The sequence below is a fragment of the Pseudophryne corroboree genome, chromosome 1 (assembly GCF_028390025.1).
Source record: "Pseudophryne corroboree isolate aPseCor3 chromosome 1, aPseCor3.hap2, whole genome shotgun sequence".
Taxonomy (NCBI): Eukaryota; Metazoa; Chordata; class Amphibia; order Anura; family Myobatrachidae; genus Pseudophryne; species Pseudophryne corroboree.
The window spans coordinates 445,718,334-445,737,676 of record NC_086444.1 but is presented as its reverse complement, the minus strand read 5'-3'; the positions used below and the strand labels follow the sequence as shown (position 1 = coordinate 445,737,676).

The window sequence follows — 19,343 nt, the reverse complement described above, 5'->3', positions numbered from 1 at the left end:
CATCAAGACAGTGTGAGAGATACAAGAGACATTCCATTACAAGTTTTGGTTGGAAACATATCTAAGCGTGTTTGCACAGCAAGCAATGCTCTTCAGCCCCCTTCTAAACAGGGAATATCACCATAAATGCATCTTTATCAGAAACCCATTTAAATCATACTATCCTTTAGATTAAATCTTTCTTCTGCATATGGGTTCTAAACTAGGCTCATATGTGCGCCTGGCCTTAACTCAGCATTGATCGCTTCATTTCGACATGGTCCAAATTGCTCACTTTTGTTTCTACATTTTTCATGTGCAAAATCTATTGGTTAAAATGTGCAAAACAAGCACAAAATGAATTTGTATTGTGGAATACGTCTTTTTGCATGTTAAATAATTCAGGTTAGTCAGGATACATTTGCCTTCCGCCTAAAATGTAATTTATAATCTGAACAAGTTTAAGTTTTGATTACACATATTTTCTATAATCATTTCTGTCACAGCTCCAAGTACAGACCACAGAATCAGAGCCAATTTACAATTATCAGCCACTGGTGAGGTTCTGTCATGCTGTTTCAGGTGCCTGCAGGCACGTGGCTAGCGCTGCGATAATGGTCTCTGGCTCTGTGGCCAGAACCCGAGATATCAGGGGTTCAGAACAGGTGTGCAGAGGGCAGGACTCTGGTTGTGGAGTTGGCGTGCCTCATGGCCTAGTTTTATCTTGATTTGCATCATGTGATAAGGTTCTCACCAATTCTGGTCAGTCAAGTGATCAGCTGACAGTTGCAACCGAACTGGACTCCTTCACAGGTATAAAACTCCCAGACCAAAAAGGCCAAGGTTGCCAGTGCCACTAATCACACAGCTCTGCATGTGAGCTTTGTACCTGCACTCCTCAGAGTATCCAGTCAGCAACACTGATTCCTGACTATAGCTCTGAATCTCCTAGACGCTTTCCTGTTGTTTCTCCTGATCTCTATAACTTACCAGTTTCATTGGTTCCAGTCCAATACCATTGGTTCCATTCTGATACCAATCTACCATCGGTTCCAGTCTGATACCATTGGTTCCAGTCCAATACCAATCTACCATCGATTTCAGTCAAATATCAACTACCATTGGTTCCAATCCAATACCAATCACCATTGGTTCCAATGTGATGCTAATTACTATAATTTCCAGTCCTATATCAATTACTGTCACTTCCGATTCAGTTCCAGTTACCATCGGGGCCAGTTCATAGCACTTAGTCTGCTAGTCATTTTTCACAGTTTTTTTAGTACTAACTCCACGTGACCCACAAAGGGGGAGGCGATCTGCCAGTCAAGAGCAAATTCCCTTGTGGGAACCCCCGGTGAAACCAGTGGTGAGTTATAATACACATCCCTGCTCTGGGTCTTCGTCAACCACTTTGTGTTAGTTTTAGTTGCCCGCCTTTCACCTCCTGGTATCCTCCAAGCCTCCAGCTATCCAGTTCCAAGTCCCAGCTGAGCTAGTGGCTCTACTGATGTGAAGGAATTACATCAGACCCTCTCACTTTAAACACTCTGCTAATAAAGCTCCTCACAGCTCTGACACTGGTTCGGAGACAAGCACATATCAGATCCTGACAATTTCACTATATCAGTATATGTAAATTAGTTTTTTTTGCCATGTTCACCAGCCACGTGAAATTATCATTGTCTGCTATGGGTCATTAGAGCTCTCTACTCCATTATACATTTGGTGTTCTTTGATGCTTCCTTCTAATTTTTATTTTTTCCCTCCGTTTGTATGCCAGGAAGTTTGATTTTTTTGCCTGATAGCCTGCAGGGGTGCCTTGCCCCTGCTTTGATTTATTTTATTGTTTTCTCTTGTTATTATATTTTCCAGCCTTCTCTTCTTTTTTCCCATTGCAACTCTCTCTCCTTTTCTTCCCAGTTCTCTCTCTCCTCTGTATGACGCTAGAGTGCATTGGTTTGATTTGCTATCAGTGGCGGATGCTGGGTATTATCCAACCTTGTTTGTCTACTATAAGATTATGTTTCAGCATAATGTATATTGCAGGTTTTCCTACTCATATCCCTCACTAGAAATTTACACATTTCTTTGTTAATGTATTTTTATGTCGAGATCTTGCTTTATATACTGGTTTAGATATGCTCTGAAATGTTAGTGGGATAAATTCCCTCATTAGGAGGAAACAATTTCTTACCTATATACAGTACGTAAACTGGGTATGGATGTTGCAATGCTGCAAGAAACTCCTCTTCTACAGGCCGAAATTTTGAAATGTAACATTATGGGTTATTCTGTATTGTCTTACACCGCTTATACTTCCAAGAAATGTGGTATAGTTACATTGGTTAAGAAACAATTGGCCCTTCAATAACACATGTTTATTGCCAAACCCTCTAGGCAATATGTTATTTCTGAGCTTGCTATACAAGGGGAAACATTTACACTATGCAATTTATATGCACCTAATGCCTACTCCAAACTTTTTTTTCCAATTCACACTTGCCAAATTCAGTCTCTTTATTGATTCTTCCTTAATTGTGGGTGGGGATTTTAATATTGTATCCTCCAACTACATGGAGGTATAGTAATTAAGTATACATGCGTACATTGTCACCCAATTCTAAATAAAGAAACTGTCTGAAACTAGTGAAATTAGTGGTTTTACCATTATGTTTGCTGATGTGTTTACTGAAGTAGTCTTTGGAGGAAATATGAGCCACCCGGCACTCATAGCCTATTCCTCCAAGCCATTGTTCTTTTGGGATGGACACCTGACTAACAAATGAGCAGAGCTGATTCGTAAGGTCACAAAGGACATATTTTGGGTCAGGAACATCCTCCTTGATTATGGAGTCATTGGACTTCCAGGTCACAAACAAGTCTTCTGGGTAAAATCCTTTCACCAAGCAAACCAGTGTCAGCTGCTCCTCGTCTGCCTGGCTCTCAGTGGCTGGTGGTAGTACATATATTTTTGGTTGCTTTGTCACATTTGGATCTATGGAAACAAACCGTTATATTACAGTGAGCAACTGATATTGTGACCGGTTAATCTATATTTTAAAACAATTTCAAAAAATACTTCAAAGTTTTTTTATTACCAGCTACAATGCTATATGCTATTATACCACTGATTAATTATATCAAATAAGCAAATAACTTGATCTTGATTGTGTATGTGTATATATATGTGTATATGTGTATATATATATATATATATATATATATTCATGTTGACATGCTGTCAGTGTTCTGATTTAGCCCATGGCACACATGCACAGGATCTAGAGCACTGACATTAATGGGCAGCAGGAGGCAACTTCGTACCTGGAAAGATGCCAGCTGCTTCTCCTCTATGCTGGCAATGGGCAGGGAGTGGTGTGCCAGGCTATGATATCTCTCAGCCTAGCCACACACTACCAGTCTGAAGGGAAAGAATACTGACCCTCCATGTGCCTTATGAGGTTAAAGAGGTGAGGCAAGGCAACACATTAGGGGGTCATTGTTGGATAAGAATGGTTTTCCTAGGGCAGCCAAAGACATGGGCCCGTCCTGTATACTAGGTGTAGGTTGGTATATAACTCACTTGTGAGTTGGAGTTCTTGTGAATTATTCAGTTTGCAGGACAGCTCTGATATGTTTTTCCACTCTTCCAAGGGGATTTGTATTGTGCTTTGAGCCCATGTTGAATTATTATGCAAAATCTGTTCTTTGTGTATTTGCCATGATGTGTTCATTTCTATTCCATTCATTAACCAACGTATGTCATTGCTGAGAATATTGGTTGCACATTTGACTGTAGCAGTTTTGGAAAGAAAGAGCTCCTTGAAGTCCGGCTTCAGGATATAGTGTTCAGGTTTCACAAGTGAATTTTCTGAAAAACAAAATAGTAGGTACTGTAAGTGCGGATAATGATTATATACTTACTGCTTATGAAATAAGGAATATATTTACCTGATTTGTTGAGTGGCGCACTGATTTTCCTCCTAATAAATTCATCAGAAGAGATATGGGCTACAAGGCATGAGTAACTTGTGCCTCTGATCCACTCGCTCTTCAGTACGGTCAGCTGACTGGTGGTGGAGCAGCGCTTTGTATTGCTGTTGCAGTTTGCAGAACTGGAGCTTGTAACATTCTGCATGTTTAGAGAGTCATTGATACTCCAGGTCACAAAGAGATCTTCTGGGTAATAGTCCTGCACCAAACAGACCAAAGTCAGGAGATCCTCCATAATCACGCTCTCATGGGCAGGAGGCAGTAAATATACCACTGGCACCTTCATCTCCTCTGCTTCTGAAACACATTTTATTTTTATTTTTATTATTGTATATGAAAACTTTGTCAGATTAATATCCATCTAAAATATTCTCTAACATTATTGTTGTGATTTATTTTCACAGAGTAAACTTAAAAGTGACATCCTTCATATTCTATTATGTATCCTAAATACCACAGACTGTACATAATTGTGTTATTCTTTAAGAGACAGACTGACTAGAGCTCAGAGGATATTATAATCAGTACTGTATATTGCTGCTACACTGACACAAAACAACTAAGAGACTGTAAAACAATTGCTGAATACATAATAGGGGGGATGTATCAAGCATTGGAGAGTGATTAATTAAAGAAGTTGCCAAAGAAACCAATCAGCTTCTAACTGCAATTTATCTAGCAGTCTTTGAAATGACAGCTGATTGGTTGCTTTGGGCAGCTACTCCATTTTATCTCTATCCCAGGCTTGATACATCTCCCCCACAGACTATGCATACATAAGATACTTTATAGTATTGTGACTTACTGTTTATCCGTATAATGCTCAGCTTTTTCTGAAGGGCTGCCTGTGGCGGTTGTAATATGCAGGAGACGTTTGTAGTGGTGTTCCACTCTTCCAGGGTGACTTGTGCTGTGATCTGTTTCCATGTCACGTTGTTATGTTTGATTTGTGCCTGTGTGCTTTTCTTTGGTAGTCCATTCATTAGTAATTGCATTTTAGTGTCGTCAACATTAATTTTACAGGAAACTGTGGCATTCTTATAATGAAAAAGGTCCTTGAAGGATGGCTTCAATATGTCGCCATCAGGCACTAGCGGGGGATTGAAAAAAAATGAAAAAAATAACCATCTGCTGTTTTGCATGTCTGCCTGGTAAGTCTCGTGGGGAAACGAATAATGTCAAGTCAGTATTGTCTACTATTATGTATGTACATGACCATCCTTTTCATTATTTTAGCCATTTCCATTGTTTTTGTTAAAATTCTGCTGCATTTGGCCTCATTTATGTCTTAAACTGTTCAAGCAAGTGAAGGACATTAGGGTTCTTTATGACATGTGCACCTTATGTTTATGCCTTTTTCTTACAGTGGTTATTGACTAGGGTTGGGATGTACTAAAAGCAAATTGCCACCGATATTCACAAAACTGAAGTTTTCAGAGTATTGGCTGCATTTGTCATAGAAACCAAGCTCCGGAATGTGACACCTTCTGGAGTTTGGACCCGGTAGGCAATTACATCTATAGATGGTGTTGCATAATAGAAGCCTATTGGGATCGGATTCCTCCCAGTGGCTCCTGTGGCGTGCGCATCATTCAGTGGATATGCACAGGGACTTCAGGGCATAAACCCAGAAGACCTACAACCTATTAACGCCGCTACGCACCTGATAAGTGGCGGGATGTATTGCATCCAAAATGCGATGTGTAGTAATGCACTTTCCCATATACAGTATTAATATGTAGTCAGACAGTCCTCGGTTTAATACACGTGGGCAAAATAGTGGCAGACAAGATTTAGGAAAAATCATGGTCAGTGGTCAGCTCCAAAGATCATACACATGCGGGGAAGATAATGGCTGACAAACTCATAGTCAAGGTTATAAAGGTCTGGTGCACTAGTTTAGTAATCAAAACATCACAGTCTGTACATAGAAATAATAATCAAGAGCCTGGTGTGCATTTCAGAATCAAAGTATCACTGTCAATCACCTAGCCCTGATTGCTAGAAGTGATCCTGTTTTATGCACCAGGGGGCTGGTGATCCGAACTTTTGAGGAACTGTCAGCAATATGTGCATGTGCGGTCTGTACACACTAATGAGAGAGACTTGTACCAGGCCAGACAAGTATGGACTGAGTCTCACATCAAGACAGTGTGAGAGATACAAGAGACATTCCATTACAAGTTTTGGTTGGAAACATATCTAAGCGTGTTTGCACAGCAAGCAATGCTCTTCAGCCCCCTTCTAAACAGGGAATATCACCATAAATGCATCTTTATCAGAAACCCATTTAAATCATACTATCCTTTAGATTAAATCTTTCTTCTGCATATGGGTTCTAAACTAGGCTCATATGTGCGCCTGGCCTTAACTCAGCATTGATCGCTTCATTTCGACATGGTCCAAATTGCTCACTTTTGTTTCTACATTTTTCATGTGCAAAATCTATTGGTTAAAATGTGCAAAACAAGCACAAAATGAATTTGTATTGTGGAATACGTCTTTTTGCATGTTAAATAATTCAGGTTAGTCAGGATACATTTGCCTTCCGCCTAAAATGTAATTTATAATCTGAACAAGTTTAAGTTTTAATTACACATATTTTCTATAATCATTTCTGTCACAGCTCCAAGTACAGACCACAGAATCAGAGCCAATTTACAATTATCAGCCACTGGTGAGGTTCTGTCATGCTGTTTCAGGTGCCTGCAGGCACGTGGCTAGCGCTGCGATAATGGTCTCTGGCTCTGTGGCCAGAACCCGAGATATCAGGGGTTCAGAACAGGTGTGCAGAGGGCAGGACTCTGGTTGTGGAGTTGGCGTGCCTCATGGCCTAGTTTTATCTTGATTTGCATCATGTGATAAGGTTCTCACCAATTCTGGTCAGTCAAGTGATCAGCTGACAGTTGCAACCGAACTGGACTCCTTCACAGGTATAAAACTCCCAGACCAAAAAGGCCAAGGTTGCCAGTGCCACTAATCACACAGCTCTGCATGTGAGCTTTGTACCTGCACTCCTCAGAGTATCCAGTCAGCAACACTGATTCCTGACTATAGCTCTGAATCTCCTAGACGCTTTCCTGTTGTTTCTCCTGATCTCTATAACTTACTAGTTTCATTGGTTCCAGTCCAATACCATTGGTTCCATTCTGATACCAATCTACCATCGGTTCCAGTCTGATACCATTGGTTCCAGTCCAATACCAATCTACCATCGATTTTAGTCAAATATCAACTACCATTGGTTCCAATCCAATACCAATCACCATTGGTTCCAATGTGATGCTAATTACTATAATTTCCAGTCCTATATCAATTACTGTCACTTCCGATTCAGTTCCAGTTACCATCGGGGCCAGTTCATAGCACTTAGTCTGCTAGTCATTTTTCACAGTTTTTTTAGTACTAACTCCACGTGACCCACAAAGGGGGAGGCGATCTGCCAGTCAAGAGCAAATTCCCTTGTGGGAACCCCCGGTGAAACCAGTGGTGAGTTATAATACACATCCCTGCTCTGGGTCTTCGTCAACCACTTTGTGTTAGTTTTAGTTGCCCGCCTTTCACCTCCTGGTATCCTCCAAGCCTCCAGCTATCCAGTTCCAAGTCCCAGCTGAGCTAGTGGCTCTACTGATGTGAAGGAATTACATCAGACCCTCTCACTTTAAACACTCTGCTAATAAAGCTCCTCACAGCTCTGACACTGGTTCGGAGACAAGCACATATCAGATCCTGACAATTTCACTATATCAGTATATGTAAATTAGTTTTTTTTGCCATGTTCACCAGCCACGTGAAATTATCATTGTCTGCTATAGGTCATTAGAGCTCTCTACTCCATTATACATTTGGTGTTCTTTGATGCTTCCTTCTAATTTTTATTTTTTCCCTCCGTTTGTATGCCAGGAAGTTTGATTTTTTTGCCTGATAGCCTGCAGGGGTGCCTTGCCCCTGCTTTGATTTATTTTATTGTTTTCTCTTGTTATTATATTTTCCAGCCTTCTCTTCTTTTTTCCCATTGCAACTCTCTCTCCTTTTCTTCCCAGTTCTCTCTCTCCTCTGTATGACGCTAGAGTGCATTGGTTTGATTTGCTATCAGTGGCGGATGCTGGGTATTATCCAACCTTGTTTGTCTACTATAAGATTATGTTTCAGCATAATGTATATTGCAGGTTTTCCTACTCATATCCCTCACTAGAAATTTACACATTTCTTTGTTAATTTATTTTTATGTCGAGATCTTGCTTTATATACTGGTTTAGATATGCTCTGAAATGTTAGTGGGATAAATTCCCTCATTAGGAGGAAACAATTTCTTACCTATATACAGTACGTAAACTGGGTATGGATGTTGCAATGCTGCAAGAAACTCCTCTTCTACAGGCCGAAATTTTGAAATGTAACATTATGGGTTATTCTGTATTGTCTTACACCGCTTATACTTCCAAGAAATGTGGTATAGTTACATTGGTTAAGAAACAATTGGCCCTTCAATAACACATGTTTATTGCCAAACCCTCTAGGCAATATGTTATTTCTGAGCTTGCTATACAAGGGGATACATTTACACTATGCAATTTATATGCACCTAATGCCTACTCCAAACTTTTTTTTCCAATTCACACTTGCCAAATTCAGTCTCTTTATTGATTCTTCCTTAATTGTGGGTGGGGATTTTAATATTGTATCCTCCAACTACATGGAGGTATAGTAATTAAGTATACATGCGTACATTGTCACCCAATTCTAAATAAAGAAACTGTCTGAAACTAGTGAAATTAGTGGTTTTACCATTATGTTTGCTGATGTGTTTACTGAAGTAGTCTTTGGAGGAAATATGAGCCACCCGGCACTCATAGCCCATTCCTCCAAGCCATTGTTCTTTTGGGATGGACACCTGACTAACAAATGAGCAGAGCTGATTCGTAAGGTCACAAAGGACATATTTGGGGTCAGGAACATCCTCCTTGATTATGGAGTCATTGGACTTCCAGGTCACAAACAAGTCTTCTGGGTAAAATCCTTTCACCAAGCAAACCAGTGTCAGCTGCTCCTCGTCTGCCTGGCTCTCAGTGGCTGGTGGTAGTACATATATTTTTGGTTGCTTTGTCACATTTGGATCTATGGAAACAAACCGTTATATTACAGTGAGCAACTGATATTGTGACCGGTTAATCTATATTTTAAAACAATTTAAAAAAATACTTCAAAGTTTTTTATTACCAGCTACAATGCTATATGCTATTATACCACTGATTAATTATATCAAATAAGCAAATAACTTGATCTTGATTGTGTATGTGTATATATATGTGTATATGTATATAATAAGATTTTACTTACCGATAAATCTATTTCTCGGAGTCCGTAGTGGATGCTGGGGTTCCTGAAAGGACCATGGGGAATAGCGGCTCCGCAGGAGACAGGGCACAAAAAGTAAAGCTTTTCCAGATCAGGTGGTGTGCACTGGCTCCTCCCCCTATGACCCTCCTCCAGACTCCAGTTAGGTACTGTGCCCGGACGAGCGTACACAATAAGGGAGGATTTTGAATCCCGGGTAAGACTCATACCAGCCACACCAATCACACCGTACAACTTGTGATCTAAACCCAGTTAACAGTATGATAACAGCGGAGCCTCTGAAAGATGGCTGCCTTCAACAATAACCCGAATTAGTTAACAATAACTATGTACAATTATTGCAGATAATCCGCACTTGGGATGGGCGCCCAGCATCCACTACGGACTCCGAGAAATAGATTTATCGGTAAGTAAAATCTTATTTTCTCTATCGTCCTAGTGGATGCTGGGGTTCCTGAAAGGACCATGGGGATTATACCAAAGCTCCCAAACGGGCGGGAGAGTGCGGATGACTCTGCAGCACCGAATGAGAGAACTCCAGGTCCTCCTTAGCCAGAGTATCAAATTTGTAAAATTTTACAAACGTGTTCTCCCCTGACCACGTAGCTGCTCGGCAGAGTTGTAATGCCGAGACCCCTCGGGCAGCCGCCCAAGATGAGCCCACCTTCCTTGTGGAGTGGGCCTTTACAGATTTAGGCTGTGGCAGGCCTGCCACAGAATGTGCAAGTTGGATTGTGCTACAGATCCAACGAGCAATCGTCTGCTTAGACGCAGGAGCACCCATCTTGTTGGGTGCATACAATATAAACAACGAGTCAGATTTTCTGACTCCAGCTGTCCTTGCAATATATATTTTTAATGCTCTGACAACGTCCAGTAACTTGGAGTCCTCCAAGTCACTTGTAGCCGCAGGCACTACAATAGGCTGGTTCAGATGAAATGCTGACACCACCTTAGGGAGAAAATGCGGACGAGTCCGCAGTTCTGCCCTGTCCGAATGGAAAATCAGATATGGGCTTTTGTAAGATAAAGCTGCCAGTTCTGACACTCTCCTGGCCGAAGCCAGGGCTAGAAGCATGGTCACTTTCCATGTGAGATATTTCAAATCCACCTTTTTTAGTGGTTCAAACCAATGAGATTTTAGAAATTCCAAAACCACATTGAGATCCCACGGTGCCACTGGAGGCACCACAGGCGGCTGTATATGCAGCACTCCCTTAACAAAGGTCTGGACTTCAGGGACTGAAGCCAATTCTTTTTGAAAGAAAATCGACAGGGCCGAAATTTGAACCTTAATAGATCCCAATTTGAGACCCATAGACAATCCTGATTGCAGGAAATGTAGGAATCGACCCAGTTGAAATTCCTCCGTCGGAGCACTCCGATCTTCGCACCACGCAACATATTTTCGCCAAATTCGGTGATAATGTTGCACGGTTACTTCCTTCCTCGCTTTAATCAAAGTAGGAATGACTTCTTCCGGCATGCCTTTTTCCTTTAGGATCCGGCGTTCAACCGCCATGCCGTCAAACGCAGCCGCGGTAAGTCTTGAAACAGACAGGGACCCTGCTGAAGCAAGTCCCTCCTTAGAGGTAGAGGCCACGGATCTTCCGTGATCATCTCTTGAAGTTCCGGGTACCAAGTCCTTCTTGGCCAATCCGGAACCACTAGTATCGTTCTCACGCCTCTTTGCCGTATAATTCTCAATACTTTTGGTATGAGAGGCAGAGGAGGAAACACATACACCGACTGGTACACCCAAGGCGTTACCAGCGCGTCCACAGCTATTGCCTGCGGATCTCTTGACCTGGCGCAATACCTGTCCAGTTTTTTGTTGAGGCGAGACGCCATCATGTCCACCATCGGTCTTTCCCAACGGGTTACCAGCATGTGGAAGACTTCTGGATGAAGTCCCCACTCTCCCGGGTGAAGATCGTGTCTGCTGAGGAAGTCTGCTTCCCAGTTGTCCACTCCCGGGATGAAACACTGCTGACAGTGCTATCACATGATTCTCTGCCCAGCGAAGAATCCTTGCAGCTTCTGCCATTGCACTCCTGCTTCTTGTGCCGCCCTGTCTGTTCACATGGGCGACTGCCGTGATGTTGTCCGACTGGATCAACACCGGTTTTCCTTGAAGCAGAGGTTCTGCCTGGCTTAGAGCATTGTATATTGCTCTTAGTTCCAATATGTTTATGTGAAGAGACGTTTCCAGGCTCGTCCATACTCCCTGGAAGTTTCTTCCTTGTGTGACTGCTCCCCAGCCTCTCAGGCTGGCGTCCGTGGTCACCAGGATCCAATCCTGTATGCCGAATCTGCGGCCCTCCAATAGATGAGGACTCTGCAACCACCACAGAAGAGACACCCTTGTCCTTGGAGACAGGGTTATCCGTAGGTGCATCTGAAGATGCGACCCTGACCATTTGTCCAACAGATCCCTTTGGAAAATTCTTGCGTGGAATCTGCCGAATGGAATTGCTTCGTAAGAAGCCACCATTTTTCCCAGGACTCTTGTGCATTGATGTACAGACACCTTTCCTGGTTTTAGGAGGTTCCTGACAAGCTCGGATAACTCCTTGGCTTTTTCCTCCGGGAGAAAAACCTTTTTCTGAACCGTGTCCAGAATCATCCCTAGGAACAGCAGACGAGTTGTCGGCATTAACTGGGATTTTGGAATATTCAGAATCCACCCGTGCTGTTTTAGCACTTCTTGAGACAGTGCTAATCCCATCTCTAGCTGTTCTCTGGACCTTGCCCTTATTAGGAGATCGTCCAAGTATGGGATAATTAATACGCCTTTTCTTCGAAGAAGAATCATCATCTCGGCCATTACCTTTGTAAAGACCCGAGGTGCCGTGGACAATCCGAACGGCAGCGTCTGAAACTGATAGTGACAGTTTTGTACAACGAACCTGAGGTACCCCTGGTGTGAGGGGTAAATTGGAACGTGGAGATACGCATCCTTGATGTCCAAGGATACCATAAAGTCCCCCTCTTCCAGGTTCGCTATCACTGCTCTGAGTGACTCCATCTTGAACTTGAACTTCTTTATGTACAGGTTCAAGGACTTCAGATTTAGAATAGGCCTTACCGAGCCATCCGGCTTCGGTACCACAAAAAGAGTGGAATAATACCCCTTCCCTTGTTGTAGAAGAGGTACCTTGACTATCACCTGCTGAGAGTACAGCTTGTGAATGGCTTCCAAAACCGTCTCCCTTTCGGAGGGGGACGTTGGTAAAGCAGACTTCAGGAAACGGCGAGGTGGATCTGTCTCTAATTCCAACCTGTACCCCTGAGATATTATCTGCAGGATCCAGGGATCTACTTGCGAGTGAGCCCACTGCGCGCTGTAATTTTTGAGACGACCCCCCACCGTCCCCGAGTCCGCTTGAGAAGCCCCAGCGTCATGCTGAGGCTTTTGTAGAAGCCGGGGAGGGCTTCTGTTCCTGGGAAGGAGCTGCCTGTTGCTGTCTCTTCCCTCGACCTCTGCCTCGTGGCAGATATGAATAGCCCTTTGCTCTCTTATTTTTAAAGGAACGAAAGGGCTGCGGTTGAAAGGTCGGTGCCTTTTTCTGTTGGGGAGTGACTTGAGGTAGAAAGGTGGATTTCCCGGCTGTAGCCGTGGCCACCAAATCTGATAGACCGACTCCAAATAACTCCTCCCCTTTATACTGCAAAACTTCCATATGCCGTTTTGAGTCCGCATCGCCTGTCCACTGTCGCGTCCATAAAGTTCTTCTGGCCGAAATGGACATAGCACTTACCCGTGATGCCAGTGTGCAGATATCCCTCTGTGCATCACGCATATAAAGAAATGCATCCTTTATTTGTTCTAACGACAGTAAAATATTGTCCCTGTCCAGGGTATCAATATTTTCAATCAGGGACTCTGACCAAACTACCCCAGCACTGCACATCCAGGCAGTCGCTATAGCTGGTCGTAGTATAACACCTGCATGTGTGTATATACTTTTTTGGATATTTTCCATCCTCCTATCTGATGGATTTTTAAGTGCGGCCGTCTCAGGAGAGGGTAACGCCACTTGTTTAGATAAGCGTGTTAGCGCCTTGTCCACCCTAGGAGGTGTTTCCCAGCGCTCCCTAACCTCTGGCGGGAAAGGGTATAATGCCAATAATTTCTTTGAAATTATCAGCTTTTTATCAGGGGCAACCCACGCTTCATTACACACGTCATTTAATTCTTCTGATTCAGGAAAAACTATAGGTAGTTTTTTCACACCCCACATAATACCCTGTTTAGTGGTACCTGTAGTATCAGCTAAATGTAACGCCTCCTTCATTGCCAAAATCATATAACGTGTGGCCCTACTGGAAAATACGGTTGATTCGTCACCGTCACCACTGGAGTCATCGCCTGTGTCTGGGTCTGTGTCGACCGACTGAGGCAAAGGGCGTTTCACAGCCCCTGACGGTGTTTGAGTCGCCTGGACAGGCACTAATTGATTGTCCGGCCGTCTCATGTCGTCAAACGACTGCTTTAGCGTGTTGACACTATCCCGTAGTTCCATAAATAAAGGCATCCATTCTGGTGTCGACTCCCTAGGGGGTGACATCCTCATATTTGGCAATTGCTCCGCCTCCACGCCAATATCGTCCTCATACATGTCGACACACACGTACCGACACACAGCAGACACACAGGGAATGCTCCTAACGAAGACAGGACCCACTAGCCCTTTGGGGAGACAGAGGGAGAGTTTGCCAGCACACACCAAAAGCGCTATATATATATATCAGGGATAGCCTTATAATAAGTGCTCCCTTATAGCTGCTTTGTTATATCAAAATATCGCCATAAATTTGCCCCCCCTCTCTGTTTTACCCTGTTTCTGTAGTGCAGTGCAGGGGAGAGACTTGGGAGCCGTCCTGACCAGCGGAGCTGTGAGAGGAAATGGCGCCGTGTGCTGAGGAGATAGGCCCCGCCCCTTTTCTGGCGGGCTCGTCTCCCGCTATTTAGAGAAATCAGGCAGGGGTTAAATATCTCCATATAGCCTCTGGGGGCTATATGTGAGGTATTTTTAGCCTTTATATAGGTTACATTTGCCTCCCAGGGCGCCCCCCTCCCAGCGCCCTGCACCCTCAGTGACTGCCGTGTGAAGTGTGCTGAGAGGAAAATGGCGCACAGCTGCAGTGCTGTGCGCTACCTTTAGAAGACTGCAGGAGTCTTCAGCCGCCGATTCTGGACCTCTTCTGACTTCAGCATCTGCAAGGGGGCCGGCGGCGCGGCTCCGGTGACCATCCAGGCTGTACCTGTGATCGTCCCTCTGGAGCTTGATGTCCAGTAGCCAAGAAGCCAATCCATCCTGCACGCAGGTGAGTTGACTCCTTCTCCCCTCAGTCCCTCGCTGCAGTGATCCTGTTGCCAGCAGGAATCACTGTAAAATAAAAAACCTAGCTAAACTTTTTCTAAGCAGCTCTTTAGGAGAGCCACCTAGATTGCACCCTTCTCGGCCGGGCACAAAAATCTAACTGGAGTCTGGAGGAGGGTCATAGGGGGAGGAGCCAGTGCACACCACCTGATCTGGAAAAGCTTTACTTTTTGTGCCCTGTCTCCTGCGGAGCCGCTATTCCCCATGGTCCTTTCAGGAACCCCAGCATCCACTAGGACGATAGAGAAATATATATATATATATATATATTCATGTTGACATGCTGTCAGTGTTCTGATTTAGCCCATGGCACACATGCACAGGATCTAGAGCACTGACATTAATGGGCAGCAGGAGGCAACTTCGTACCTGGAAAGATGCCAGCTGCTTCTCCTCTATGCTGGCAATGGGCAGGGAGTGGTGTGCCAGGCTATGATATCTCTCAGCCTAGCCACACACTACCAGTCTGAAGGGAAAGAATACTGACCCTCCATGTGCCTTATGAGGTTAAAGAGGTGAGGCAAGGCAACACATTAGGGGGTCATTGTTGGATAAGAATGGTTTTCCTAGGGCAGCCAAAGACATGGGCCCGTCCTGTATACTAGGTGTAGGTTGGTATATAACTCACTTGTGAGTTGGAGTTCTTGTGAATTATTCAGTTTGCAGGACAGCTCTGATATGTTTTTCCACTCTTCCAAGGGGATTTGTATTGTGCTTTGAGCCCATGTTGAATTATTATGCAAAATCTGTTCTTTGTGTATTTGCCATGATGTGTTCATTTCTATTCCATTCATTAACCAACGTATGTCATTGCTGAGAATATTGGTTGCACATTTGACTGTAGCAGTTTTGGAAAGAAAGAGCTCCTTGAAGTCCGGCTTCAGGATATAGTGTTCAGGTTTCACAAGTGAATTTTCTGAAAAACAAAATAGTAGGTACTGTAAGTGCGGATAATGATTATATACTTGCTGCTTATGAAATAAGGAATATATTTACCTGATTTGTTGAGTGGCGCACTAATTTTCCTCCTAATAAATTCATCAGAAGAGATATGGGCTACAAGGCATGAGTAACTTGTGCCTCTGATCCACTCGCTCTTCAGTACGGTCAGCTGACTGGTGGTGGAGCAGCGCTTTGTATTGCTGTTGCAGTTTGCAGAACTGGAGCTTGTAACATTCTGCATGTTTAGAGAGTCATTGATACTCCAGGTCACAAAGAGATCTTCTGGGTAATAGTCCTGCACCAAACAGACCAAAGTCAGGAGATCCTCCATAATCACGCTCTCATGGGCAGGAGGCAGTAAATATACCACTGGCACCTTCATCTCCTCTGCTTCTGAAACACATTTTATTTTTATTTTTATTATTGTATATGAAAACTTTGTCAGATTAATATCCAGCTAAAATATTCTCTAACATTATTGTTGTGATTTATTTTCACAGAGTAAACTTAAAAGTGACATCCTTCATATTCTATTATGTATCCAATTAAATACCACAGACTGTACATAATTGTGTTATTCTTTAAGAGACAGACTGACTAGAGCTCAGAGGATATTATAATCAGTACTGTATATTGCTGCTACACTGACACAAAACAACTAAGAGACTGTAAACCAATTGCTGAATACATACAGTAATAGGGGGATGTATCAAGCATTGGAGAGTGATTAATTGAAGAAGTTGCCAAAGAAACCAATCAGCTTCTAACTGCAATTTATCTAGCAGTCTTTGAAATGACAGCTGATTGGTTGCTTTGGGCAGCTACTCCATTTTATCTCTATCCCAGGCTTGATACATCTCCCCCACAGACTATGCATACATAAGATACTTTATAGTATTGTGACTTACTGTTTATCCGTATAATGCTCAGCTTTCTTTGAAGGGCTGCCTGTGGCGGTTGTAATATGCAGGAGACGTTTGTAGTGGTGTTCCACTCTTCCAGGGTGACTTGTGCTGTGATCTGTTTCCATGTCACGTTGTTATGTTTGATTTGTGCCTGTGTGCTTTTCTTTGGTAGTCCATTCATTAGTAATTGCATTTTAGTGTCGTCAACATTAATTTTACAGGAAACTGTGGCATTCTTATAATGAAAAAGGTCCTTGAAGGATGGCTTCAATATGTCACCATCAGGCACTAGCAGGGGATTGAAAAAAAATGAAAAAATAACCATCTGCTGTTTTGCATGTCTGCCTGGTAAGGCTCGTGGGGGACGAATAATGTCAAGTCAGTATTGTCTACTATTATGTATGTACATGACCATCCTTTTCATTATTTTAGCCATTTCCATTGTTTTTGTTAAAATTCTGCTGCATTTGGCCTCATTTATGTCTTAAACTGTTCAAGCAAGTGAAGGACATTAGGGTTCTTTATGACATGTGCACCTTATGTTTATGCCTTTTTCTTACAGTGGTTATTGACTAGGGTTGGGATGTACTAAAAGCAAATAACTGACGTTTTCAGAGTATTGGCTGCATTTGTCATAGAAACCAAGCTCCGGAATGTGACACCTTCTGGAGTTTGGACCCGTTACGCAATAACATCTATAGATGGTGTTGCATAATAGAAGCCTATTGGGATCGGATTCCTCCCAGTGGCTCCTGTGGTGTGCGCATCATTCAGTGGATATGCACAGGGACTACAGGTCATAAACCCAGAAGACCTACAACCTATTAACGCCGCTACGCACCTGATAAGTGGCGGGATGTAGTGCATCCAAAATGCGATGTGTAGTAATGCACTTTCCCATATACAGTATTAATATGTAGTCAGACAGTACTGGGTTTAATACACGTGGGCAAAGTAGTGGTCAGTGGTCAGCTCCAAAGATCATACACATGCGGGGAAGATAATGGCTGACAAACTCATAGTCAAGGTTATAAAGGTCTGGTGCACTAGTTTAGTAATCAAAACATCACAGTCTGTACATAGAAATAATAATCAAGAGCCTGGTGTGCATTTCAGAAACAAAGTATCACTGGCAATCACCTAGCTCTGATTGCTAGATGTCATCCTGTTTTACGGCACCAGGGGGCGGTGATCCGAAGTTTTGAGGAACTGTCAGCAATATGTGCATGTGCGGTCTGTACTCACTAATGAGAGAGACTTGTACCAGGCCAGACAAGTATGGACTGAGTCTCACTTCAGGACAGTCTGAAAGGTACAAGAGAAATTCCATGACAAATTTTGGTAGCAAACATTTCTAAGTGTGTTTGCACAGCAAGCAATGCTCTTCAGCCCCCTGCTAAACAGAGAATATCACCGTAAATGCATCTTCATCAAAAACCCATTTAAATCATACTATCCTTTAGATTAAATCTCTTCTGCATATGGGTTCTAAACTAGGGTCATATGTGCGCCTGGCCTTAACTCAGCATTGATCGCTCCATTTCGACATGGTCTAATTAGAATACATAACATTTTTCACACTTTTGTTTCCACACTTTTATGTGCAAAATCCATTGGTTAAAATGTACAAAACAAGCACAAAATGAATTTGTATTGTGGAATACGTCTTTTTGCATGTTAAATAATTCAGGTTAGTCAGGATACATGTGCTTTCCACCTAAAATGTAATTTATAATCTGAACAAGTTTAAGTTTTGATTACACATATTTCTATAATCATTTCTGTCACAGCTCCAAGTACAGACCACAGAATCAGACCCCATTTACTACCTGTCCAGCCACTGGTGAGATTCCAGCGCTGCGAAGATGGTCTCTGCTGCCAGAACCCGCTCTATCAGGGGTTCAGAACCAGTGGTGCAAGTATGCGGGTATGTTTGAGTACGGAGTACCTATACGATTTTGACAGTGGGTACTCAGTACCACCTGCCACACACTTTGCCATTACGACAATTATAATGCACCACAAAGCAACAAGACCACGGTGCTTGGCAGCATGACAGCTCCTTCCACTTTGTCAGGTTTGCTGGGAGTATGACAGTGGCTGTATTTTCCTGTTATAATGGAGGCATTACTATATATTGTTATTAAATTGGGGGCATTACTATATATTTCTATTATACTGGAGGTATCACTATATATTTCTATTATACTGGAGGCATTACTATATATGTTTAGCCTTGCCTCCAGATAAAAAAAAAAAAAAAAGGTCTGTCGTGTGGCAATGCCACTAGTGTATTTTAGCCACTCCCACTAGCAGCATGTGGCCACGCCCACTCGCAACACATGCCCATGCCCATTTTTTGGCACTCAGTACCACTAAGAAAATATTTCTACTTGCACCATTGTTCAGAACAGGTGTGCAGAGGGCAGGACTCTGGTTGTGGAGTTGGCGTGCCTCATGGCCTAGTTTTATCTTGCTTTGCATCATGTGATAAGTTTCCCACCAATTCTGGTCAGTTAGGTGATCAGCTGACAGGCGCAACTGATCTGGACTCCTGCACAGGTATAAAACTCCCAGACCAATAAGGCCAAGGTTGCCAGTGCCACAAGTCACACAGCTCTGCATGTGAGCTTTGTACCTGCACTCCTCAGAGTATCCAGTCAGCAACACTGATTCCTGACTATGGTGGTCATTCCGAGTTGTTCGCTCGTTATTTTTTTATCGCAACGGAGCGATTAGCCGCTAATGCGCATGCGCAATGTCCGCACTGCGACTG

The 19,343-nt window shown here is 43.0% G+C and overlaps 1 protein-coding gene across 5 annotated transcripts in view; it reads right to left on the bottom strand.

The window, feature by feature from the left end:
• LOC134891479 (uncharacterized) overlaps window positions 1–19,343 on the bottom strand; it is a 220,921-nt gene that overhangs the window by 14,660 nt on the left and 186,918 nt on the right. For 4 of the 5 annotated variants that reach the window (XM_063913535.1, XM_063913534.1, XM_063913537.1 and 1 more), the window contains 8 exons: window positions 16,571–16,855; window positions 15,717–16,055; window positions 15,349–15,636; window positions 8,764–9,093; window positions 4,781–5,065; window positions 3,934–4,272; window positions 3,566–3,853; window positions 2,648–2,977 (listed from right to left, as the gene is read on the bottom strand). In XM_063913535.1, coding sequence (XP_063769605.1) covers window positions 2,648–2,977; window positions 3,566–3,853; window positions 3,934–4,272; window positions 4,781–5,065; window positions 8,764–9,093; window positions 15,349–15,636; window positions 15,717–16,055; window positions 16,571–16,855 — 2,484 coding nt within the window. The remainder of the gene's footprint in view (window positions 1–2,647; window positions 2,978–3,565; window positions 3,854–3,933; window positions 4,273–4,780; window positions 5,066–8,763; window positions 9,094–15,348; window positions 15,637–15,716; window positions 16,056–16,570; window positions 16,856–19,343) is intronic. The other variant, XM_063913536.1, reaches the window with a different exon arrangement.